The 27489-nt window shown below is 43.2% G+C and overlaps 1 protein-coding gene across 1 annotated transcript in view; it reads right to left on the bottom strand.

The window, feature by feature from the left end:
• Positions 1–4618: 4618 nt before the first annotated feature.
• The window catches only part of sh3bgrl (SH3 domain binding glutamate-rich protein like), a 49523-nt gene continuing 26652 nt past the window's right edge, over positions 4619–27489 (bottom strand). Inside the window, exons 2-4 of the mRNA XM_045724290.2 lie at positions 11341–11526; positions 10055–10135; positions 4619–5481 (exon numbers count right to left, since the gene is read on the bottom strand). Coding sequence (XP_045580246.1) covers positions 5446–5481; positions 10055–10135; positions 11341–11526 — 303 coding nt within the window. The 3' untranslated portion in view covers positions 4619–5445. The remainder of the gene's footprint in view (positions 5482–10054; positions 10136–11340; positions 11527–27489) is intronic.

Genomic DNA, 27489 nt, shown 5'->3' with positions numbered 1-27489 from the left:
GTGGTTAATTTAGAATTCAAGGCACACTTAACCAGCATGGCTATCACAGTATTCTGCAGAGTGAAGGAAAAGCAGCCAACAAGTGCTCAGCATATGTGGGAACTCCTTTTAAGACAGTTGAAAAAGCATTCCAGGTGAAGCTGGTTGAGAGAATACGAAGAGTGTGCAAAGCTGTCATCAAGAAAAAGGGTGGCTACAGAATCTCAAATTCTTCAAATGTTTCTGACTGATTGTATTCCTGTTGCTGTATTTATATTAGTGTATAGGCTATCAATATCTATTGTGAATATGTGGGTTTGGGAGGGAACAACTGTGGTTCCAATCCTCTCCATGAAGTGGTAAGTGTCCCTGAGAAAGCTGGGGTGCCTGGTGGAGAGAGGGTTAATGTAATGGTCTATATACTGTGAAATGTTATAGGATTCAGTATTACAATCAGATACAATGGGTCTACCTGGAAGAATTTCAAAGGGAATTGTCCATGTCTCTGGTTCATTGTGTACTTTTAGCAGTAGGTAGAATAGTCTGGGTCGTGGGGTGTCTGTACCGTAGAGAAAGTCCCGTTGTTTTGCTGTGATGTAGTGTTGGTCAAAGAGTTTTTATTATTGTCCTTAACTGTGTCTGTGGTTGTATACGGTTTTATATTGGTTTATAATGTTTGGTGTTTGATCATTGTCTATTGGCTTCATATGTATCGATGTTTATCTAGTATTACTATTTCTGAACCTTTATCTGCTGGTTTGATGACTGTGTGGGTTATTTTACAGTTGTTTTGCCAGTCTTTCTATGTGTGTGAGGTTATCCTCACACACATTATCTGTCTGTATGAATTTGATAGTTGTGGAGTGTATTCTTCTCTGTTCTGATTAGTCTTCTGATTTTAACATCTATCTGGGAGGTTTTAGGTTAGGGTTAGGTTAGGGTTAGGGTAGGGTTAGAGTTAGGGTTAGGGTTTAGGGGTTTGGGTTAGGGTAGGGTTAGGGTTCGGGTTAGGGTTAGGTTTTAGGTTAGGGTTGGGTTAGGTTTTAGGTCAGGTTAGGGTTGACATTGTTAACAACAACTTAGGTTAGGGTTAGGTTTTAAGTTAGGGTTAGGGTTTGGTTTTATGTTAGGTTAGGGTTAACATTGTTAACAACAACTTAGGTTAGGGTTAGGTTAGGGTAAGGTTTCGTATAAAATACTTTAAAAAGCCAGTAGGTGTCCTCCTAGGATCATAAATGTAGGTTCTAAAATGACTGGGTGGCAGTACAGGATCAGATATGGTAAGAGATATATTCAACTATAGTGTTGTTTGATTATGTGAATATTAAACCAACATTATACATTGACTTGGTTTTATTGTTTTATTCTGTTAAAAAGGAGAGGAAAGGAAAGACAAAACTAAACATAATAAAACATGATATATAAAATCTCATAAAACCATGTTATATTCCATCCATTGTCCTGTCTGTTAAAATCCATTTTCAGAACTTCTCATTCAGGCCATTTGGTGTTATGGTAAGTGCTGGATCCACTCCCATTAAACCATCTTTCACTGTGTATAGGGATTTAGGGTTAAGGTTAACATCAGCTTGACTGTGGTGGTATTGCTGCTCACTGTAGGGGTGGGGTTAGGGGTAGGGTTAGGGTTAGGTTTAGGGGTGGGGTTAGGGTTAGGAGTGGGGCCTATGGTAGTGCTGCCCACTGTAGGGGTGGGGTTAGGTTTAGGGGTGGGGGTGGGGTTAGGAGTGGGGCCTATGGTAGTGCTGCCCACTGTAGGGGTGGGGTTAGGGTTAGGAGTGGGGTTAGGTTAGGGTTAGGAGTGGGGCCTATGGTAGTGCTGCCCACTGTAGGGGTGGGGTTAGGGTTAGGGGTGGGGTTAGGAGTGGGGCTAGGGGTGGGGTTAGGTTTAGGGGTGGGGTTAGGGTTAGGGGTGGGGTTAGGGTTAGGAGTGGGGCCTATGGTATTGCTGCCCACTGTAGGGGTGGGGTTAGGTTTAGGGGTGGGGTTAGGGGTGGGGTTAGGAGTGGGGCCTATGGTAGTGCTGACCACTGTAGGGGTGGGGTTAGGTTTAGGGGTGGGGTTAGGGGTGGGGTTAGGATTAGGGCCTATGGTAGTGCTGCTCACTGTAGGTGTGGGGTTAGGTTGAGGGGTGGGGGGGTGGGGTTAGGATTAGGAGTGGGGTGGGGTTAGGTTTAGGGGTGGGGGTGGGGTGGGGTTAGGTTTAGGAGTGGGGCCTATACCCGACAATAGAACATCATGCATTCAAGTGTTTGAACTTCTAACGCGTCTGCATGAACTTCTAACGCGGTTGCATGGGATTTGTCGGATATAAACCTGCTGGGTTTCGTTGCATTCAAAGGTAGTGTAGGCGATAAGGTAACACAAGGAGCTGCTTGTGGACTTGACAGCTCTAATGCAGATCCACTTCCGACAAAACAACCGCCATACAGTGTCAACCAACGCTAATCTGATTGAATCGAGCCCTAGAACTTTCATATTGAGTTGTTTTCCTCTGTTTGCATGGATGTTGGCATACTGTGCATTCAGAATGTATTCAGACCCCTTGACTTTTTCCACATGTTGTTACATTACAGCCTTATTCTAAAATTGATTAAATAAATACAAATCCTCATCAATCTACGCACAATATCCCATAATGACAAAGTGAAAACAGGTTTTTAGACATTTTTGCAAATGTATTAAAAATAAAAAACAGAAACACCTTATTTACATAAGTATTAAGACACTTTGCTATGAGATTCGAAATTGAGCTCAGGTGCATCCTGTTCCCATTGATCATCGTTGAGATGTTTCTACAACTTGATTGGAGTTCACCTGTGGTAAATTCAATTGATTGGACATGATTTGGAAAGGCACACACCTGTCTATATAAAGTCCCACAGTTGACAGTGTATGTTAGAGCAAAAATCAAGCCACAAGGTCAAAGGAATTGTCCGTAGAGCTCCGAAACAGGTCAAAGAAGGGTACCAAAACATTCGGCAGCATTGAAGGTCCCCAAAAACACAGTGGCCTCCATCATTCTTAAATGGAAGAAGTTTGGAACCACCAACACTCTTCCTAGAGCTAGCCGCCCGGCCAAACTGAGCAATCGGGGAGAAGAGCCTTGGTCAAGGAGGTGACCAAGAACCCGATGGTCATTCTGACTGAGCTCAAGAGTTCTTCTGTGGAGAAGGGAGAACCTTCCAGAAGGACAACCATATCTGCAGCACTCCACCAATCAGGCCTTTATGGTAGACTGGCCAGACGGAAGCCACTCCTCAGTAAAAGGCACATGACAGCCTGCTTGGAGTTTGACAAAAGGCACATAAAGACTCAGATAAAACCAAGATGAAACTCTTTGACTTGAATGCCAAGCGTCATGTTGGGGATGCTGGTATGATGGTGACCAAACTGGTCCATGTTGGGGAGGCTGGTATGATGGTGACCAAACTGGTCCATGTTGGTCAAACTGGTCTTACCACGCCCATCATTATTATATTTCCCAGAATGCTCTATTGTAATTGTTTCAATATCTTTTTTGTTTGTTGTGTTTTTGCATTGACTGATTAATTAATCTTATGCTACACAAAGACAAATCTAGAGGCGAAAGATAAATAATATCCATTTCTCTAAACTATTGCACCCGTTACTGAAATGGTTGTTCCAGTGTAGATGGTTTAGGTGATGTGATTTATTCATCTTTCTAACCCTGACAGTCATTCTGAATGCATGATGTGGGTGAAGAAAAATTCCAGTTGTTGGATATCCCTAATAGGAATTAGAAATCACTTTGCAAGCCTACATGATGTGACTTGAGACCAGCTTATGCTGCAAAAACACTGCTAAGGCACCACGAAAACACTGCTAAGGCACCACGAAAACACTGCTAAGGCACCACGAAACGCTGCTAAAGCACCGCGAAAACGCTGCTAAGACACCGCGAAAACGCTGCTAAGGCACCGCGAAAACACTGCTAAGGCACCGCGAAAACACTGCTAAGGCACCGCGAAAACACTGCTAAGGCACCGCGAAAACGCTGCTAAGGCACCACGAAAACGCTGCTAAGGCACCACGAAACGCCAGCCAAACCAGCACCTATGCTGGACCAGCATAGGAGCATTTCGATCTCTGAGCACACTTGTTTTCCTTAGAAATGATTACAATAGCCACTACACCAAAAGACATGTGTAACTGTGTGTATTGTTGTCAGACAGGACCATACAGCACTGAATGAGAGAACATTAATCAGCTACCAAAAAGTAAAACTTAAATTAATCATAAACATTCATAGTTGATATTTACGCCTATTGTAAATGTGTTTGCAGGTCTATATTTACAAGATGCATTAAAAGTATGTAAGACAACTGATTACTTGTATTCCACATTTTTGCAATATCAGCGCTTGCAATATTGGGTTTCATGAGTTTCTGTAGCCATCCCCTTCCAGCCAGGCATTATTAGTGTCACAACATCATTCAACCATCCATTTGACAAATGGGAGACATTAGAGATGTGAAAAGACATGGTTGTGTTTTGTTCCACCTTGGGTAGGGGTATCTAAAAAATGTGGAGGCCTTGCCACTAGCCTATACAGTTTCTAGACAGTCAATGTGAGTGATAACATCAACGCACAACGCTGTTATAACCAGTAAAACAACTCTCAGATCTTTATTGTACATAAAAATAAGACTATTATGGTGAGGCAGAGAAGAGAGAAGAAGAGAGGAGAGATTTCTGATCATATGGATTATATTCATACTTTGGCACCAAGATGAACAAACATTCTGACCAGTATGTGTGAATCTGAATAGAGTAGTTAGCGGTATACAGACATGTTTACAATAATACATCACCTCTCTGCTTCCGTTACAGATATATATTTTGGCATGTTATATTTGTGTTACTTCATGTTATCTTTATCACATTCATCTCTATCAAAACAAGCAGATCAAAACATTAAGTCACAGGGCCTCAGGCATAAAACAACTAGCATCTAGGTGTCTGTAGAAGGAGAACATGGTCAGATTGCTGAGAAGAGGGGAGGGAGAGGAAGAAGTAGACAAGAGGACAGCTGGGACATTTGGAGAGAGGAGGAAGGCAACATTGTTGTGTTTAACATTAGAGAGAAGTGCTACTCTGATAGTACATCCTGTCTTCTAGAGGACATGCATTCAGACTGACTGGAGCATCATGACATCAGGTGTGGAGACATTCAGACAACAGACTTTAAGGCCAGCGGAGGGACTCATGGGTACCCAGCATGCTCTGCTTCAGTACCTCCTCACACCCAGCTGATAAGGCACAGCTGAAGCATGAGACACAACAACAACAAAACTAAACTAAACATCTGGAAAGAACCCCCTGACCTCTAACAAAGTGAGAATGATATGGTATGGTCTGCCCAGCAGGCTCTGGCTTGGTCATGGTCTGGTCTGGTCTGGGGTTGGAGGAAGGAGCACTGTGGAACTATTGCTGCTCTCTCTTGGCTAGAGCCTCAGCCTCCTACAGAGAGAAATATGAAGAGAGAGCGGGAGGGAGAGAGAGAGGTGGGGAAAAGGAGAGTGAGATTGGGGAGAGCGAGAGAGAGGGAGGGGGATAGAGAGAGAGGTATAGAGAATGGGGAAGCGGAGAGAGAGAGACAGGTGTAGAGTGGAAAAGGGGAGAGAGAGAGTGGGGCGGGACAGAGAGAGAGAGAGAGGGAGAGAGAGGTGGCGAGAGTGGGGAAGGGGAGAGAGAGAGTGGGGAGGGGGAAAGAGGTGTGGTGAATTTTAGTAGGAAAGTCTGTTGGTTTTAACAGCTTCAGTGTGACAAAAGAAAGCCCCTGTATCTCCATGGTGATCGACACACCTCCCTGAAGTTCCCTGAGTGGCAGAGAGGGGGAGCCAGGGTGCAGAGACAGACAGACAAAGAGAGGAGGGCTGGGGTAGGCGTATACAGGCTTGAAGTTGGGTTTGATAATATACAGATGTGTAACTGAATGAAGACAGAATGTGACTGGTGTGGATATGGTTAAGTGTTAATTCATGTGAGGGGTGTGGTTATGGTTAAGTGTTAATTCATGTGAGGGGTGTGTGGTTATGGTTTGTGTGAGGTATTTGCATTTATTATGGATCCCCATTAGTTCCTGCCAAGGCAGCAGCTACTCTTCCTGGGGTTTATTATGGATCCCCATTAGTTCCTGCCAAGGCAGCAGCTACTCTTCCTGGGGTTTATTATGGATCCCCATTAGTTCCTGCCAAGGCAGCAGCTACTCTTCCTGGGGTTTATTATGGATCCCCATTAGTTCCTGCCAAGGCAGCAGCTACTCCTCCTGGGGCTTATTATGGATCCCCATTAGTTCCTGCCAAGGCAGCAGCTACTCTTCCTGGGCTTTATTATGGATCCCCATTAGTTCCTGCCAAGGCAACAGCTACTCTTCCTGGGGTCCAGCAACATTAAGACAGTTACACATTTTTAAAAACATTACAATACATTCAGAACAGAATTCACAACACACTGTGTGCCCTCAGGCCACTCTCTACTACCACTTATCTACAACACAAAATCCATGTGTACGTGTGTCTATAGTGCGTATGTTATTGTGTGTGTGTGTATGCATGTGTCTGTGCGTATGTTTGTGTTGCTTCACAGTCCCCGCTTCCATAAGGTGTATTTTTATCTGTTTTTTAATCTGATTCTACTGCTTGCATCAGTTACCTGATGTGGAATAGAGTTCCATGTAGTCATGGCTCTATGTAGTACTGTGAGCCTCCCATAGTCTGTTCTGGACTTGGGGACTGTGAAGAGACCTCTGACGGCATGTCTTGTGGGGTATGCATGGGTGTCTGAGCTGTGTGCCAGTAGTTTAGACAGACAGCTCGGTGCATTCAACATGTCAATAACTCTCACAAATACAAGTAGTGATGAAGTCAATCTCTCCTCCACTTTGAGCCAGGAGAGATTGACATGCATATTATTAATATTAGCTCTCTGTGTACATCCAAGGGCCAGCCGTGCTGCCCTGTTCTGAGCCAATTGTGGCACCTCATTGTGGCACCTGACCACTCGACTGAGCAGTAGTCCAGGTACGACAAAACTAGGGCCTGTAGGACATGCCTTGTTGATAGTGCTGTTAAGAAGGCAGAGCATCGCTTTATTATGGACAGACTTCTCCCCATCTTAGCTACTATTGTATCAATATGCTTTGACCATGACAGTTTGCAATCCAGGGTTACTCAAAGCAGTTTAGTCACCTCAACTTGCTCAATTTCCACATTATTCATTACAAGATTTAGTTGAGGTTTAGGGTTTAGTAAATGATTTGTCCCAAATACAATGCTTTTAGTTTTTGAAATATTTAGTTCTAACTTATTCCTTGCCACCCATTCTGAAACTAACTGCAGCTCTTTGTTAAGTGTACCTTGGACTAAAGTTGATGTTAGAGTGTGTTACCTTAGAGCCTGGTGGGGTGCTCAGCCCCAGACAGAGGATGTGGGTGGGACTGCCAATCCTCTGAGGTTTTAGCCTACTATAGTAACTGACTGTAGGTCTAGAATGCTCATGTAGCCTAATATAATAGTATGTCTTGCAGTAAAATGATACAGAATGGCGCCGCAGGGGATGGCTGCCGTTTTACGGGCTCCTAACCAATTGCGCTATTTTCTGTGTTTTTTCGCAGTTTGTATCTTATTTTGTACATAATGTTGATGCTACCGTCTCGTATGACCGAAAAAAGCTTCTGGATATCAGAACAGCGATTACTTACCTCAAACTGGACAAAGATTTTTTCTTTAATGAGTCTGACAGGAAGGATATAATGCTGCTCCCAGACAAGGCCCAAATCCCCATCAGTCACATGAAGAACATAAGGAACTACAGGGGGCGGAGGTCAAGGTGCCTGGTGAGAATTGGGCGGCGAGTGGGTTATCTGCCTCTACCATCCATTCTATTAGCCAATGTGCAGTCACTGAAGAATAAACTGGATGAGCTTCGTTCGAGACTATCCTACCAATGGGACATTAAAAACAATAATATATTTTGTTTCAGCAAGTCGTGGCTGAACGATGACATGGATAATATACAGTTGGCTGGGTTTTCTGTGCATCGGCAGGACAGAACAGCTGCGCGATGTCTAATATTAAGGCAGTCTCGAGGTATTGCTAGCCTGAGGTAGAGTACCTCATGATAAGCTGTAGACCACACTATCAAGAGAGTTTTATCTATATTTTTTGTAGCCGTCTATTTACCATCACAAACCGAAGCTGGCACTAAGACCACACTCAACGAGCTGTATAAGGCCATAAGCAAACAGGAAAACGCTCATCCAGAAGTGGCGCTCCTAGTGACAGGGACTTTAGTGCAGGCAAACTTAAATCCGTTTTACCTCATTTCTACCAGCATGTCACGTCCAACCAGAGGAAAAAAAAACTAGACCACCTTTACTCCACACACATAGACACGTACCAAGCTCTCCCTCGCCCTCCAAAATCGGATCATATATCCTCCTGGTTCCTGCTTACAAGCAAAAACTAAAGCAGGAAGTACCAGTGACTCGCTCAATACAGAAGTGGTCAGCTGAGATGGATGCTACGTTACAGGACTGTTTTGCTAGCACAAAATGGAATATGTTCCGGGAGTCAACCAATGGCATTGAGGGCCCTACAGGTCCTGTTACTGAGAGCCCTAGAACCCTACAGGTCCTGGTACTGAGAACCCTACACCTTCAGGTACTGAGAGCCCTACAGGTCCTGTTACTGAGAGCCCTAGAACCCTACAGGTCCTGGTACTGAGAACCCTACACGTCCTGGTACTGAGAGCCCTACACGTCCTGGCTCTGAGAGCCCTACACGTCCTGGCTCTGAGAGCCCTACACGTCCTTGCTCTGAGAGCACTACACGTCCTGGCTCTGCCTGCAGAAATGGAATAGAAAACCTTACAGATTTCAACTAGATGGCTGATTATTGATGAATTCATTCTATCGGTTTATTCTGGTGAGCACCGCTTTATTTAACAAGTAATGACAGAATTGAAGCTGCATGTAGGCCTTTCTAATTATAGACAAGTTGGCTAACAAATAGCCTACAAAATGTTGAAAAATATATGCAGAGGTAAAAGTAGACTGAGTAGGCAGGGATGACTGGCCGGGACCTTGACACACGCGGCCAGCAGTGGACAACTCAATCAATTCAGGCTACAAGTGTGCCTAAAGACAATAACCATCTCTCTCTCATTAGACTTTTTCTGTCTATTTCCATTGATCTGTTCTAGATGCTGGAATCATTATAGAGTGGATGGAACGTGTGCAGGTAGTCTGCTTTTTTTTAAAGTGATTTGTCTGACAACCAGATGAAAACATCATGCATAGTTGTGTTCATGCTACATTAAAAGTTCATACATTTGTACTGTTAAATGATCATAGGAAGTCCCACAACTCCTGTCAAAAAATAGTTCCGCCGTCCCTGGCCCCAGGAAAGGATAGTTAATGTAGGGGTTAGGGACTAGGGTGTAGGGGTTAGGGACTAGGGGTTAGGGACTAGGGTGTAGGGGTTAGGGACTAGGGTGTAAGGACTAGGGGTTAGGGACTAGGGTGTAGGGACTAGGGGTTAGGGGTTCGGGACTAGGGTATAGGGGTTATGGACTAGGGTGTAGGGGTTAGGGACTAGGGGTTAGGGACTAGGGTGTAGGGACTAGGGGTTAGGGACTAGGGGTTAGGGACGAGGGGTTAGGGACTAGGGTGTAGGGGTTAGGGACTAGGGTGTAGGGGTTAGGGACTAGGGTGTAGGGGTTAGGGTGTAGGGACTAGGGTGTAGGGGTTAGGGACTAGGGTGTAGGGGTTAGGGTGTAGGGGTTAGGGACTAGGGTGTAGGGGTTAAGGACTAGGGGTTAGGGGTTAGGGACTAGGGGTTAGAGTTTAGATCCAGGGGGAGCAGTGAGAGCCAGGAAAGGACAGTTAATGTAGGGGTTAGGGACTAGGGTGTAGGGGTTAGGGACTAGGGGTTAGAGTTTAGATCCAGGGGGAGCAGTGAGATCCATGAAGAGTTAGGGATTAGGGTGTAGGGGTTAGGGACTATGTATTAAGGTGTAGGGGTTAGGGTACCTTAGATCCAGGAGGAGCGGTGAGACCCAGGAAAGCGTAGACAACATTGTCTTCTCTGGCATCAAAGAACGCCTCGTAGTTCTGAAGGAGAGAGAGATAAACCCCTTATAAACCCTACAGCCGTGTAGTTCTGAAGGAGAGAGAGATAAACCCCTTATAAACCCTACAGCCGTGTAGTTCTGAAGGAGAGAGAGATAAACCCCTTATAAACCCTACAGCCGTGTAGTTCTGAAGGAGAGAGAGATAAACCCCTTATAAACCCTACAGCCGTGTAGTTCTGAAGGAGAGAGAGATAAACCCCTTATAAACCCTACAGCCGTGTAGTTCTGAAGGAGAGAGATAAACCCCTTATAAACCCTACAGCCGTGTAGTTCTGAAGGACAGAGAGAAGGTTAACAGGAGCTATTCAATATTAGCAAGTCCAGCTTTTTTTTATTATCTCACAGGACAAGCTGGCTTCACACCCAACAGCAAAGACAGTCACTTTACAACACACACACACACACACACACACACACACACACACACACACACACACACACACACACACACACACACACACACACACACACACACACACACACACACACACACACACACACACACACACACACACACACACACACACACACCCTTTACTACAGAGCACAAACTTTACTGGAGCTACATGTCATCTCCTCTTTGTGTTATTCAACCCTCTACTATAACCTCTATTAGTCCTTTATACCATAACATCATCAACCCTCTACTATAACCTCTATTAGTCCTTTAAACCATCACCTCATCAACCCTCTACTATAACCTCTATTAGTCCTTTAAACCATAACTTCATCAACCCTCTACTATAACCTTTATTAGTCCTTTATACCATAACCTCATCAACCCTCTATTATAACCTCTATTAGTCCTTTATACCATAACCTCATCAACCCTCTACTATAACCTCTATTAGTCCTTTAAACCATAACTTCATCAACCCTCTACTATAACCTCTATTAGTCCTTTATACCATAACCTCATCAACCCTCTACTATAACCTCTATTAGTCCTTTATACCATAACCTCATCAACCCTCTACTACAACATGATGCCTGACTGACTGAGCTGAACCCACATTAAACTCTCTAAACCTGGACAGAAAAACTGGGTCAACCTAATGAAAGCTATTCTAGTAGGGCTGTTACAGACTAACATAGAAACAGAATGATGCTCGTTCACCTGCTGAATAAGTTAATACATGATACCAATCCATTATAATTCACTATCGCTCCTTATCGTGCACCCACCCCGCAGTATCTGTCCTGGTTGAAGATCTGTGGAGGTAGAGGGTTCCCTGCAGCAGGTCGAGCCTCCTCCGGAACATTCTCTCTCATCCACTTCCTGTTGTCCTCATTGGCAGCGATGTCACACTCCTCAAACTCAATCTTATTGGCTGACAGGAAGCCCATCACATCCTGCTGCTGTTTCTTTATCTGTAAGAAGGGGAGGGATGTGTTAATTTCATATTCATATTGTCTTTCTTTTTGTTATCTCTTCTGTGAGGAACTGAAGTCAGCTGTACTGAGAACAGTGTAGAGTCAGCTATACTGAGAACTGTCTAGAGTCAGCTATACTGAGAACTGTCTAGAGTCAGCTATACTGAGAACTGTCTAGAGTCAGCTGTACTGAGAGCTGTCTAGAGTCAGCTATCCTGAGAACTGTGTAGAGTCAGCTGTACTGAGAATTGTCTAGAGTCAGCTATACTGAGAACTGTCTAGAGTCAGCTGTACTGAGAACTGTGTAGAGTCCGCTGTACTGAGAACTGTGTAGAGTCCGCTGTACTGAGAACTGTGTAGAGTCAGCTGTACTGAGAACTGTGTAGAGTCAGCTGTACTGAGAACAGAAAAAAACATATACATGATCAAATACAAATCTTAGAATCAACTATTAAAGACTACCAGAACCCACTGCATTCTCCAATTACATTGAATGAACTACAGGACAAAATACAAACCCTCCAACCCAAAAAGGCCTGTGGTATTGATGCCATCCTAAACGAAATAATAAAATATACAGACCACAAATTCAAATTGGCTATACTTAAACTCTTTAACATCATCCTCAGCTTGGGCATCTTCCCCAATATTTGGAACCAACCCCAATCCACAAAAGTGGAGGGAAATTTGACCCCAATAACTACTGTACCATGGCATATGTGTCAACAGCAACCTTGGGAAAATCCTCTGCATTATCATTAACAGCAGACTCGTACATTTCCTCAGTGAAAACAATGTACTGAGCAAATGTCAAATTGGCTTTATACCAAATTACCGTACGACAGACCACGTATTCATTTTATTTAACTAGGCAAGTCAGTTAAGAACAAATTCTTATTTACAATGACGGCCTAGGATCAGTGGGTTAACCCCTGTGCGGCCTCGGACGGACATCCAGCGAAAAATCATATCGCCATTAGAGCATAACAAAATTTAATAAATTATTTTTTTTCAATTATTTTTTCTAATTATATCGTTTTATAGATACACCTCTCCTGAATCAAACGACGTTGTCAGATTTCAAAAAGGCTTTACAGCAAAAGCAAAACATTAGATTATGTTAGAGGAGTATATCGTAAAAGTAGCCACATAGCCATTTTCCGACCAACCACATGCATCACAAATAACCAAAAAACAGCTAAATGCAGCACTAACCTTTGACAATCTTCATCAGATGACACACCTAGGACATCATGTTACACAATACATGCATTCTTTTGTTCGATAAAGTTCATATTTATATATATAAAACAGCATTTTACATCGGTGCGTAACGTTGACTAACTATTTTCCCTCAAATGCATCCGATGAAACAGAGCTACAATTTACTAAATTACTATTCGAAAACATTTTTAAAATGTAATATTGTCATTCTAAGATTTATAGATGAATATCTCTTGAAAGCACCTGTAATGCCAGATTTAAAAATAACTTTACTGGGTAATCACACTTTGCGATAAAAGGGGATGCGATACTCAGAACAATAGGCTAGCAATAGCAATAGGCTAGCCATCTTGGAACAATCGCATATCACATCTAGTCTTGTATACTATTGTCAATAATCACTTACCTTTGGTTGTCTTCATCAGAAAGCACTTCCAGGAATCCCAGGTCCACAACAAATTTATTTTCGTTCGAAAAAATGACTCCTTTATGTTCCAAGAACTTGTTCTTGTTAGCGCGTCTGAAGGCTGCTCCAAAACTTCCGTCGGCCACGGGACAGCCATTTCGAGAAAATGCATTTTTTTCTCATTTAGGTTCGTTCAAACATGTCAAACGTTGTATAACATAAATCTTCAGGGCGTTTTTCAACAAGAGAGCCAATAAGATTCGAGGGGGACGATTGCATTGTGTTTCAAAATGTTTCGAAAGGGGAGGGTAACCAGGGGCGCCGGCGTCATAATGGTGATGGCCCTCTCCGTGTGACTACGTTCCACAGTGTCTCATTCATTCAGTTTTAACAGTAGAAGGCTCAAACCAATTTGTGAAGACTGGGGATATCTAGTGGAAGCAATAGGAAGTGCTCAATGAACCATAGCTCACGGTGTGATTAATAGGCAACGTGATGAAGTTGAGTTCGCAATTCAGAATTCCACTTCCTGTTTCCATCTGTCTCGGGGTTTTGACTGCCATATGAGTTCTGTTATACTCACAGACACCATTCAAACAGTTTTAGAAACTTTAGGGTGTTTTCTATCCACAAGTATTAATTATATGCATATCCTAGCTTCTGAGTTTGAGTAGGAGGCCGTTTAAAATGGGCACTCATTTTTTTCAAAAATCGCTTTATCCTAGGGGAACGCCAAGAGGTTAACTGCCTTGTTCAGGGGCAGAACGACAGATTTTGTCCTTGTCAGCTCGGGGAATCAATCTAGCAACCGGACCCAACGCTCTAACCACTAGGCTACCTGCCGCTATAGGGTTTATAAGGGTTTTATCTCTCTCTCCCAACGCTCTAACCACTAGGCTACCTGCCGCTATAGGGTTTATAAGGGTTTTATCTCTCTCTCCCAACGCTCTAACCACTAGGCTACCTGCCGCAATAGGGTTTATAAGGGTTTTATCTCTCTCTGCCAACGCTCTAACCACCTGCCACCCCCTGCACACCCTAATTGACAAACAAACCAAAACAAAGGAAAAGTGTTCTCATGTTTTGTTGATTTCAAAAAGCTTTTGACTCAATTTGGCATGAGGGTCTGCTATACAAATTGATGGAAAGCAGTGTTGGGGAAAAAAATATATGAAGTTATAAAATCCATGTACACAAACAACAAGTGTGCAGTTAAAATTGGCAAAAAACACACATTTATTTCCACAGGGTCATGGGGTGAGACAGGGATACAGCTTGAGCCCAACCCTCTTCAGCATATACAGTATATGTGACTTGTTTTTGTTATCCAAATATGTATGTGTTGATAGTTCTTTCTTCCGCACCAAAATTGGCCATTGACAATTGCAAAAGTTTCTCTACTTTTCTCAACAACATTGATACCCTGAATTTATCAGGTGCTATCAACAGATCAGTTGGAAAAACTGATGGTCTACTTCCACAGTCAGTGTGAACTGGAGTGACATGCCACAACGCTGGCCAAACAAGATGTAACTACAAACAGAACGGAATTAAATGGTTCCAGTCCGTAGTGAAGCGTTCATCCATGTATATGGGTTAGGGTTAGGAGAGATATGTATATGTACATGTATATGGGTTAGGGTTAGGAGAGATATGTATATGTACATGTATATGGGTTAGGGTTAGGAGAGATATGTATATGTACATGTAAATGGGTTAGGGTTAGGAGAGATATGTACATGTATATGGGTTAGGGTTAGGGTTAGGAGAGATATGTATATGTACATGTATATGGGTAAGGGTCGAGCTAAATTTTCAGATATACATTTCTAATTTTGTCAGAAATGTGTTTTTATTTCAAGTTAAAGCGTACTGTTAGTTAGCTAGCGAATGTTCGCTAGCTGGTTCGCTAGATAACGTCTGTGTAGTAATATTGATCTGTGTAGTAATATTATTCTAATTAGAAATCCATTTGCATTGCTAGTTACAGTGAGGGAAAAAGTATTTGATCCCCTGCTGATTTTGTACGTTTGCCCACTGACAAAGAAATTATCAGTCTATAGTTTTAATGCTAGGTTTATTTGAACAGTGAGAGACAGAATAACAACAAAAGAAATCGAGAAAAACGCATGTCAAAAATGTTATAAAATGATTTGCATTTTAATGAGGGAAATAAGTATTTGACCCCTCTGCAAAACATGACTTAGTACGTGGTTGCAAAACCCTTGTTGGCAATCACAGAGGTCAGACATTTCTTGTAGTTGGCCACCAGGTTTGCACACATCTCAGGAGGGATTTTGTCCCACTCCTCTTTGCAGATCTTCTCCAAGTCATTAAGGTTTCGAGGCTGACGTTTGGCAACTCGAACCTTCAGCTCCCTCCACAGATGGCTAGGCCACTCCAGGACCTTAATGTGCTTCTTCTTGAGCCACTCCTTTGTTGCCTTGGCTGTGTGTTTTGGGTCATTGTCATGCTGGAATACCCATCCACGACCCATTTTCAATGCCCTGGCTGAGGGATGGAGGTTCTCACCCAAGATTTGACGGTACATGGCCCCGTCCATTGTCCCTTTGATGCGGTGAAGTTGTCCTGTCCCCTTAGCAGAAAAACACCCCCAAAGCATAATGTTTCCACCTCCATGTTTGACGGTGGGGATGGTGTTCTTGGGGTCATAGGCAGCATTCCTCCTCCTCCAAACACGGCAAGTTGAGTTGATGCCAAAGAGCTCCATTTTGGTCTCATCTGACCACAACACTTTCACTCAGTTGTCCTCTGAATCATTCAGATGTTCATTGGCAAACTTCAGACTGGCATATGTATGTGCTTTCTTGAGCAGGGGGACCTTGCGGGCGCTGCAGGATTTCAGTCCTTCACGGCGCAGTGTGTTACCAATTGTTTTCTTGGTGACTATGGTCCCAGCTGCCTTGAGATCATTAACAAGATCCTCCTGTGTAGTTCTGGGCTGATTCCTCACCATTCTCATGATCATTGCAACTCCACGAGGTGAGATCTTGCATGGAGCCCCAGGCTGAGGGAGATTGACAGTTCTTTTGTGTTTCTTCCATTTGCGAATAATCGCACCAACTGTTGTCACCTTCTCACCAAGCTGCTTGGCGATGGTCTTGTAGCCCATTCCAGCCTTGTGTAGGTCTACAACATTTTTGACATGTGTTTTTCTGGATTTTTTTGTTGTTATTCTGTCTCTCACTATTCAAATAAACCTAGCATTAAAATTATAGACTGATCATTTCTTTGTCAGTGGGCAAACGTACAAAATCAGCAGGGGATCAAATACTTTTTTCCCTCACTGTATAGCCTAATGTTAGCTAGCTAGCTAAAATTGAATCTAGTTTGTTAGCTTTAGCTACCTGCAGATTCATACTACAACTAAAACAATGTTTGTATTGGTAGTAGTATGAGTTGGGATTATGCTCGTTCATTGTTTAGCTAGCTAGATGTCTAAACAAAAAACTTCACTTTGGCCAGATGATTACATGACCCATCAAGTTAACCAGGTGTGTCTGGGGGTGATTACATGATCCATCAAGTTAGCCAGGTGTGTCTGGGGGTGATTACATGACCCATCAAGTTAGCCAGATGTGTCTGGGGGTGATTACATGACCCATCAAGTTAGCCAGGTGTGTCTGGGGGTGATTACATGATCCATCAAGTTAGCCAGGTGTGTCTGGGGGTGATTACATGACCCATCAAGTTAGCCAGGGGTGTCTGGGGGTGATTACATGACCCATCAAGTTAACCTGTCTGGGGGTGATTACATGACCCATCAAGTTAGCCAGGTGTGTCTGGGGGTGATTACAGACATCTATTGTATTTCATGAACATGTGTACATGTCTAGACAATAGTGACTCATCCACTTAGCTAGATGTGGCTGGTGGTTATAGCGTTTCCTTCAATTTAGACCAGTGTGTGGGGTAAGCGTAATCTGATAATTATCAAATATTTATCAAATATTTTTATCTGGACACTATTTTTGATATTACTACTATGCAAGTAACCATTTCATTGTACTGTTTACACCTTCTGTATCCTGTGCATGTGACAAATAAACGTAGATTTGATTTGACATATTGTATGTTTACCACATGGCATCACGTGTGAATCCTTAAAGAGATGGGTGGGGTTAAACCTTCTTAGGGTGTGAACGATGCTGAATGGGTGTAGACAAAGATATGCTCTCCAGCAGGTGTAACAAAATATTCAAGGGCCATTTTCTCCTGGGCCCTGACAGTAAATCTCAGTAAGACAAAAATAATGGTTTCCAAAAAAGATCCAGTTGCCAAGACAACAAATACAAATTCCATCTTGACGCCATTGCCCTAGAGCACACAAAAAAACTATACATACCTCGGCCTAAACATCAGCACCACAGGTGAATTCCACAAAGCTGTGAACGATCTGAGAGACAAGGCAAGAAGGGCCTTCTACGATATAAAAAGGAACATAAAATTCAACATACCAACTAGGATCAGGCAAAAAATACTTGAATCAGTTATAGAACCCATTGACCTTTATGGTGGTGAGGTCTGAGGTCTGCTCGCCAACCAGACGGGACACCCTTGCGTCAGGCACGCACCAATAATGCATGCAGAGCAGAATTAGGCCGATACACGCCAATTATCAAAATCCAGAAAAGAGACGTTAAATTCTACAACCACCTAAAAGAAAGCGATTCCCAAACCTTCCATAACAAAGCCATCAGCTACAGAGAGATGAACCTGGAGAAGAGTCCCTAAGCAAGCTGGTCCTGGGACTCTGTTCACAAACACAAACAGACACCACAGAGCCCCAGGACAGAAACACAATTAGACCCAACCAAATCATGAGAAAACAAAATAATAATTACTCGACACATTAGAAAGAATTAACAAAAAAACTGAGCGAACTAGAATGCTATTTGGCTAAACAGAGAGTAAAGAGTGGCAGAATACCTGACCACTGTGACTGACCTAAAAATAAGGAGAGCTTTGACTATGTACAGACTCAGTGAGCATAGCCTTGCTATTGAGAAAGGCTGACGTAGGAAAGGGTTAGTACTGTATTGACTGTGTTAGTACTGTATTGACTGGGTTAATGTTAGTACTGTATTGACTGGGTCAGTACTGTATTGACTGGGTTAGTACTGTATTGACTGGGTTAGTACTGTTTTGACTGGGTTAGTACAGTATTGCCTGGGTTAGTGCTGAACTGACTGGGTTAGTGTTAGTACTTTATTGACTGGGTTAGTGCTGTATTGACTGGGTTAGTGCTGTATTGACTGGGTTAGTGATGTATTGACTGGGTTAGTACTGTATTGACTGGGTTAGTGCTGTATTGACTGGGTTAGTACTTTATTGACTGGGTTAGTGTTAGTACTTTATTGACTGGGTTAGTACTGTATTGACTGGGTTAGTGTTAGTACTGTATTTACTGGGTTAGTGCTGTATTGACTGGGTTAGTGTTAGTACTGTATTGACTGGGTTAGTACTGTATTGACTGGGATAGTGCTGTATTGACTGGGTTAGTACTGTATTGACTGGGATAGTGCTGTATTGACTGAGTTAGTACTGTATTGTACTGTATTGACTGGGTTAGTACTGTATTGACTGGGTTAGTACTGTATTGAATGTGTTAGTACTGTTTTGACTGGGTTAGTACTGTATTGAATGTGTTAGTACTGTTTTGACTGGGTTAGTACTGTAATGACTGGGTTAGTACTGTATTGACTGGGTTAGTACTGTATTGAATGTGTTAGTACTGTTTTGACTGGGTTAGTACTGTATTGAATGTGTTAGTACTGTTTTGACTGGGTTAGTACTGTATTGACTGGGTTAGTGTTAGTACTGTCTTGACTGGGTAAGTACTGTATTGACTGGGTTAGTACTGTATTGACTGGGTTAGTGCTGTATTGACTGGGTTAGTACTGTATTTACTGGGTTAAGGTTAGTACTGTATTGACTGTGTTAGTACTGTATTGACTGTGTTAGTGCTGTATTGACTGGGTTAGTGCTGTATTTACTGAGTTCATGCTGTATTGACTGGGTTAGTGCTGTATTGACTGGGTTAGTGCTGTATTGACTGGGTTAGTGCTGTATTGACTGGGTTAGTGATGTATTGACTGGGTTAGTACTGTTTTGACTGGGTTAGTACTGTATTGACTGGGTTAGTACTGAACTGACTGGGTTAGTGTTAGTACTTTATTGACTGGGTTAGTGATGTATTGACTGGGTTAGTACTGTTTTGACTGGGTTAGTACTGTATTGACTGGGTTAGTACTGTATTGAATGTGTTAGTACTGTTTTGACTGGGTTAGTACTGTATTGAATGTGTTAGTACTGTTTTGACTGGGTTAGTACTGTATTGACTGGGTTAGTGTTAGTACTGTCTTGACTGGGTAAGTACTGTATTGACTGGGTTAGTACTGTATTGACTGGGTTAGTGCTGTATTGACTGGGTTAGTACTGTATTTACTGGGTTAAGGTTAGTACTGTATTGACTGTGTTAGTACTGTATTGACTGTGTTAGTGCTGTATTGACTGGGTTAGTGCTGTATTTACTGAGTTCATGCTGTATTGACTGGGTTAGTGCTGTATTGACTGGGTTAGTGCTGTATTGACTGGGTTAGTGCTGTATTGACTGGGTTAGTGATGTATTGACTGGGTTAGTACTGTTTTGACTGGGTTAGTACTGTATTGACTGGGTTAGTACTGAACTGACTGGGTTAGTGTTAGTACTTTATTGACTGGGTTAGTGATGTATTGACTGGGTTAGTACTGTTTTGACTGGGTTAGTACTGTATTGACTGGGTTAGTGCTGAACTGACTGGGTTAGTGTTAGTACTTTATTGACTGGGTTAGTGCTGTATTGACTGGGTTAGTGCTGTATTGACTGGGTTAGTGATGTATTGACTGGGTTAGTGCTGTATTGACTGGGTTAGTGATGTATTGACTGGGTTAGTACTGTATTGACTGGGTTAGTGCTGAATTGACTGGGTTAGTACTTTATTGACTGGGTTAGTGTTAGTACTTTATTGACTGGGTTAGTACTGTATTGACTGGGTTAGTGTTAGTACTGTATTTACTGGGTTGGTGCTGTATTGACTGGGTTAGTGTTAGTACTGTATTGACTGGGTTAGTACTGTATTGACTGGGATAGTGCTGTATTGACTGGGTTAGTACTGTATTGACTGGGATAGTGCTGTATTGACTGAGTTAGTACTGTATTGTACTGTATTGACTGGGTTAGTACTGAGTTAGTACTGTATTGAATGTGTTAGTACTGTTTTGACTGGGTTAGTACTGTATTGAATGTGTTAGTACTGTTTTGACTGGGTTAGTACTGTATTGACTGGGTTAGTGTTAGTACTGTCTTGACTGGGTTAGTACTGTATTGACTGGGTTAGTACTGTATTGAATGTGTTAGTACTGTTTTGACTGGGTTAGTACTGTATTGAATGTGTTAGTACTGTTTTGACTGGCTTAGTACTGTATTGACTGGGTTAGTGTTAGTACTGTCTTGACTGGGTAAGTACTGTATTGACTGGGTTAGTACTGTATTGACTGGGTTAGTGCTGTATTGACTGGGTTAGTACTGTATTTACTGGGTTAAGGTTAGTACTGTATTGACTGTGTTAGTACTGTATTGACTGTGTTAGTGCTGTATTGACTGGGTTAGGGTTAGTGAAGACACTCAGAGCTGTGTAGTGTACTGTGTGCTGTATTGACTGGGTTAGGGTTAGTGAAGACACTCAGCGCTGTGTAGTGTACTGTATTGACTGGGTTAGGGTTATTGAGGGTACCCAGAGCTGTGTAGTCTACTGTATTGACTGGGTTAGTGAAGACACTCAGAGCTGTGTAGTGTACTGTGTGCTGTATTGACTGGGTTCGGGTTAGTGATAATGCTGTAATCCATGTGTTAGACTGGAACTGACTTCAAGCCACACTTCAACATCCCAAACTGAGAAACACGTGTGTGTTTGGGGGTGTGGTTAGTGGCTGGTCCTGAGGCTGTGTTCCTATCAGAGCAGCCCTGGGCGGTATAGGTGGGGCTAGGGAGAAAGGATGGTCCTATAAGGAGTCAGGAAGTTAAGGGCTTTAGAGGAACCAGTTTGTCGGTCAGACACACACCATATATGGCCTGGTACAGCTGGCATGCACACACACACACACATACATAGACACCCACACGCAAACCACACACACACACATGCAAAACACACACACATGCAAACCACACGCATACCACATACACACGCATACCACACAACAGGAGAATAACAGCTACTGTTCCTCCATCCAGTATTGGTTCAGCTGAGTGAGTTCCAAATGAACAGTTCTGCTGTTTGAATCATTACATGATTGTTCGAATTGTTGGGCCAAAGGCGGGGAAGAAAGAGAAAGAGAAAGAGAGAGAGAGAGAGAGAGAGAGAGAGAGAGAGAGAGAGACCATAGAGCATGCTGGGAAAACTACAGCAGTAACACCAAACACACTTCCTCCTTTCCCTTTCTTTCCTCCACTCCTTCTCCTCTCCTCTTCCCTCTCTCCTCTCCATGTTAACAGAGCTCTATTGTACAGATGACAAACAAAATTAAGTTAGATGAGATCTCCAGCCTCCATCTGCTCCACTACACTAATTACACAACTACAACTGGAACATTCTCGCTGTAACCAGACTGTAACATAATATATTTATTAATACACAGCGTGCGACAATGTTTTTAAATTTATTTTATAGATTACAGTTAGTCAGCAACTTTACACTAAATCATTTTCTCTGGGTGTGCTTTTTAATAGACTCTAACCAGATTGTAACAGAAGGGTAATGTATGTCCTGTAACCAGACTGTAACAGAAGGGTAATGTATGTCCTGTAACCAGACTGAAACAGAAGGGTAAGGTCTGAGTTATGTTCTGTAACCAGACTGTAACATAACAGAAGGGTAAGGTTTGAGGTATGTTCTGTAACCAGACTGAAACAGAAGGGTAAGGTCTGAGGTATGTCCTGTTACCAGACTGAAACATAACAGAAGGGTAAGGTCTGAGGTATGTTCTGTAACCAGACTGTAACAGAAGGGTAAGGTCTGGGGTATGTTCTGTTACCAGACAAAGCCTCTCTTGAAAAAGCCAAACATTGACCCAGAAAATATAAAAAACTGGACTGGTTGGACTGGTTTAGATCTTATCTCTCGGAGAGATATCAGTTTGTCTCTGTGGATGGTTTGTCCTCTGACAAATCAACTGTACATTTCAGTGTTCCTCAAGGCTCCATTTTAGGAGCACTGTTGTTTTCACTATATATTTTACCTCTTGGTGATGTCATTCGGAAACATAATGTTAACTTTCACTGCTATGCGGACGACACACAGCTGTACATTTCGATGAAACATGGTGAAGCCCCAAAAATGACCTCCCTGGAAGCCTGTGTTTCAAACATAAGGAAGTGGATGGCGGCAAACGTTTTACTTTTAAACTCGGACAAAACAGAGATGCTAGTTCTCGGCCCCAAGAAACAAAGTTGGATCTGACAATTAATCTTGATGGTTGTACAGTCGTCTCAAATAAAACTGTGAAGGACCTCGGCGTTACTCTGGACCCTGATCTCTCTTTTGATGAACATATCAAGACTGTTTCAATGACAGCTTTTTTCCATCTACGTAACATTGCAAAAATCTGAAGCTTTCTGTCCAAAAATGATGCAGAAAAATGTATCCATGCTTTTGTTACTTCTAAATTAGACTACTGCAATGCTCTACTTTCCGGCTACCCGGATAAAGCACTAAATAGACTTCAGTTAGTGCTAAACACGGCTGCTAGAATCTTGACTAGAACCAAAAAATTGTATCATATTACTCCAGTGCTCTCTACAGTGGCTTCCTGTTAAGGCTAGGGCTGATTTCAAGGTTTACTGCTAACCTACAAAGCATTACATGAGCTTGCTCCTACCTATCTTTCCAATTTGGTCCTGCCGTACATTTTTTATTTTTTTATTTCACCTTTATTTAACCAGGTAGGCAAGTTGAGAACAAGTTCTCATTTACAATTGCGACCTGGCCAAGATAAAGCAAGCAGTTTGACACATACAACAACACAGAGTTACACATGGAGTAAAACAAACATACAGTCCATAATATAGTAGAAAAATAAGTCTATATACAAAGTGAGCAAATGAGGTGAGATAAGGGAGGTAAAGGCAAAAAAGGCCATGGTGGCGAAGTAAACACAATGTAGCAAGTAAAACACTGGAATGGTAGATTGGCAGTGGAAGAAAGTGCAAAGTAGAAATAGAAATGATGGGTGCAAAGGAGCAAAATAAATAAATACAGTAGGGGAAGAGGTAGTTGTTTGGACTAAATTATAGATGGGCAATGTACAGGTGCAGTAATCTGTGAGCTGCTCTGACAGCTGGTGCTTAAAGTTGGTGAGGGAGATAAGTGTTTCCAGTTTTAGAGATTTTTGTAGTTCGTTCCAGTCATTGGCAGCAGAGAACTGGAAGGAGAGGCGGCCAAAGGAGGAATTGGCTTTGGGGTGACCAGAGAGATATACCTGCTGGAGCGCATGCTACAGGTGGGTGCTGCTATGGTGACCAGCGAGCTGAGATAAGGGGGAACTTTACCTTGAAGGGTCTTGTAGATGACCTGGAGCCAGTGGGTTTGGCGACGAGTATGAAGCGAGGGCCAGCCAACGAGAGCATACAGGTCGCAGTGGTGGGTAGTATATGGGGCTTTGGTGACAAAACGGATGGCACTGTGATAGACTGCATCCAATTTATTGAGTAGGGTATTGGAGGCTATTTTGTAAATGACATCGCCGAAGTCGAGGACTCACCAGCAGCAAGAGCGACATCATTGATGTCAGTTTTACGAGGGTATGTTTGGCAGCATGAGTGAAAGATGCTTTGTTGCGAAATAGGAAGCCAATTCTAGATTTAACTTTGGATTGAGATGTTTGATGTGAGTCTGGAAGGAGAGTTTACAGTCTAAACAGACACCTAGGTATTTGTAGTTGTCCACATATTCTAAGTCAGAACCGTCCAGAGTAGTGATGCTGGACGGGCGGGCAGGTGCAGGCAGCGATCGGTTGAAGAGCATGCATTTAGTTTTACTTGTATTTAAGAGCAGTTGGAGGCCACGGAAGGAGAGTTGTATGGCATTGAAGCTCTTCTGGAGGGTAGTTAACACAGTGTCCAAAGAAGGGCCAGAAGTATACAGAATGGTGTCGTCAGCGTAGTGGTGGATCAGAGACTCACCAGCAGCAAGAGCGATATCATTGATGTATACAGAGAAAAGAGTCGGCCCAAGAATTGAACCCTGTGGCACCCCCATAGAGACTTCCAGAGGCCCGGACAACATGCCCTCCGATTTGACACACTGAACTCTATCAGAGAAGTAGTTGGTGAACAATCATTTGAGAAACCAAGGCTATTGAGTCTGCCAATGAGGATGTGGTGATTGACAGAGTTGAAAGTCTTGGCCAGGTCAATGAATACGGCAACACAGTATTGTTTCTTATTGATGGTGGTTAAGATATCGTTTAGGACCTTGAGCGTGGCTGAGGTGCACCCATGACCAGCTCTGAAACCAGATTGCATAGCGGAGAAGGTGCGGTGGGATTCGAAATGGTCGGTAATCTGTTTGTTGACTTGGCTTTTGAAGACCTTAGAAAGGCAGGGTAGGATAGATATAGGTCTGTAGCAGTTTGGGTCAAGAGTGTCCCCCCTTTGAGGAGGGGGATGACCGCAGCTGTTTTCCAATCTTAGGGAATCTCAGACAACACGAAAGAGAGATTGAACAGGCTAGTAATAGGGGTTGCAACAATTTCGGCAGATCATTTTAGAAAGAGAGGGTCCAGATTGTCTAGCCCGGCTGATTTGCAGGGGTCCAGATTTTGCAGCTCTTTCAGAACATCAGCTATCTGGATTTGGGTGAAGGAGAAATGGGGGAGGCTTGGGCGAGTTGCTGTGAGGAGTGCAGTGCTGTTGATTGGAGTAGGGGTAGCCAGGTGGAAAGCATGGCCAGGCGTAGAAAAATGCTTATTGAAATTCTCAATTATAGTGGATTTATCGGTGGTGACAGTGTTTCCTATCCTCAGTGCAGTGGCCAGCTGGGAGGAGGTGCTCTTATTCTCCAAGGACTTTACAGTGTCCCAGAACTTTTTTGAGTTTGTGTTGCAGGAAGCAAATTTCTGCTTGAAAAAGCTAGCCTTGGCTTTTCTAACTGCCTGTGTATATTGGTTTCTAACTTCCCTGAAAAGTTGCATATCACGGGGGCTGTTGGATGTTAATGCAGAACGCCACAGGATGTTTTTATGTTGGTTAAGGGCAGTCAGGTCTGGAGAGAACCAAGGGCTATATCTGTTTCTGGTTCTAAATTTCTTGAATGGGCATGCTTATTTAAGTTGGTGAGGAAGGCATTTAAAAAAATAACCAGGCATCCTCTACTGAAGGGATGAGGTCAATATCCTTCCAGGATACCCGGGCCAGGTCGATTAGAAAGGCCTGCTCGCTGACTTGTTTTTAGAGAGGTGGATTTTTAAAAGTAGAAGTTCAAATTGTTTGGGTACAGACCTGGATAGTAGGACAGAACTCTGCAGGCTATCTCTGCAGTAGATTGCAACACCGCCCCCTTTGGCCGTTCTATCTTGTCTGAAAATGTTGTAGTTAGGGATGGAGATTTCAGAGTTTTTGGTGGTCTTCCTAAGCCAGGATTCAGACACGGCTAGGACATCCGGGTTGGCAGAGTGTGCTAAAGCAGTGAATAAAACAAACTTAGGGAGGAGGCTTCTAATGTTAACATGCATGAAACCAAGGCTATTACGGTTACAGAAGTCATCAAAAGAGAGCGCCTGGGGAATAGGAGTGGAGCTAGGCACTCCAGGGCCTGGATTCACCTCTACATCGCCAGAGGAACAGAGGAGGAGTAGGATAAGGGTACGGGTAAAAGCTATGAGAATTGGTCGTCTTGGACGTCTGGAACAGAGAGTAAAAGGAGCAGGTTTCTGGGGGCGATAAAATAGCTTCAAGGTATAATGTGCAGACAAAGGTATGGTAGGATGTGAATACAGTGGAGGTAAACCTAGGCATTGAGTGATGATGAGAGAGATATTGTCTCTAGAAACATCATTGAAACCAGGTGATGTCATCGCATGTGTGGGTGGAGGAACTGAGAGGTTGGATAAGGTATAATGAGCAGGGCTAGAGGCTCTACAGTGAAATAAGCCAATAAACACTAACCAGAACAGCAATGGACAAGGCATATTGACATTAAGGAGAGGCATGCTTAGCCAAGTGATCAAAAGGGTCCAGTGAGTAGTGAGGTCGGTTGCGGTCACGACGATTCAGACAGCTAGCCGGGCCATGGGTAGCAAGCTGGCAGAAGATGGAGGGAGGTCTGTTTTTAGCCACCTCGTGCGTTTCCGTCTGTAGATTAGTGGGGTTCCGTGTGGTAGAGGGGACCAATCCAATTGGCAAAAATAGTTATAGTGGCCCAAGAAAACTGTCAGATAGACCTATTCAGATAGCAGCCGATAAGACAGCTAACGATTAGCAGGCCGCAGATGGGCGTTCAGGTTACGTCGCGACGGAGGGGCCAGTTGGATAACTCCCTTGGGCAGATAACATCGGAAGTCCAGTCATGAAGGCCTGATGGGGCTCCGCATCGGCAGTAAAATGGGTCCGGATAGGTGATTGTAGCCCAGGAGTGGCTGATGGAACTCTTCAGCTGGCTAGCTCCGGAATAACTGATGTTAGCTCCGGGACCGATCCAGGTGTAAATGTCCAGAGCTTGCGGTAGAAATTCGGGGATATGGAGAGAAAATAGGTCCGGTATGCTCTGGTCTGAGTCGCGTTGTACAAAACTGGCGATAGCTTTTCGAGCTAAGGGATAGCTGATGACCGCCAACCGTGGTTAGCTGAATTCTAACGTTAGCTAGTGAACTGGCTAACTTCTGGCTAGCTCTGTTGTGGATTTCAGATTTGAGGTAAATAATACTTATTCTTTTTTAAATTGGTGAGGCGGGTTGCAGGAGAGTGTTTTGAAGTTGAGTTTTTAGAAAAAAAATATCTAAAAAGATATGCGAAGAAAATATGTAAATATATATATACACGGGACACGACAAGACAAGGACAAAGGACGTCTGACTGCTATGCCATCTTGGATTAGAACATACCTACATGTACACTACGGTCACAAGATGCAGGCCCCCTTATTGTCCCTAGCATTTCTAAGCAAACAGCTGGAGCCAGGGCTTTCTCCTATAGAGCTCCATTTTTATGGAATGGTCTGCCTATCCATATGAGAGGCGCAGACTTGGTCTCAACCTTTAAGTCTTTATTGAAG

Source organism: Salmo salar, chromosome 09 (assembly GCF_965601325.2).
Source record: "Salmo salar chromosome 09, fSalSal1, whole genome shotgun sequence".
In the NCBI taxonomy this organism is placed as follows: Eukaryota; Metazoa; Chordata; class Actinopteri; order Salmoniformes; family Salmonidae; genus Salmo; species Salmo salar.
The sequence above is the reverse complement of the archived record's forward strand: the minus strand, read 5'-3'. Positions and strand labels throughout refer to the sequence as shown.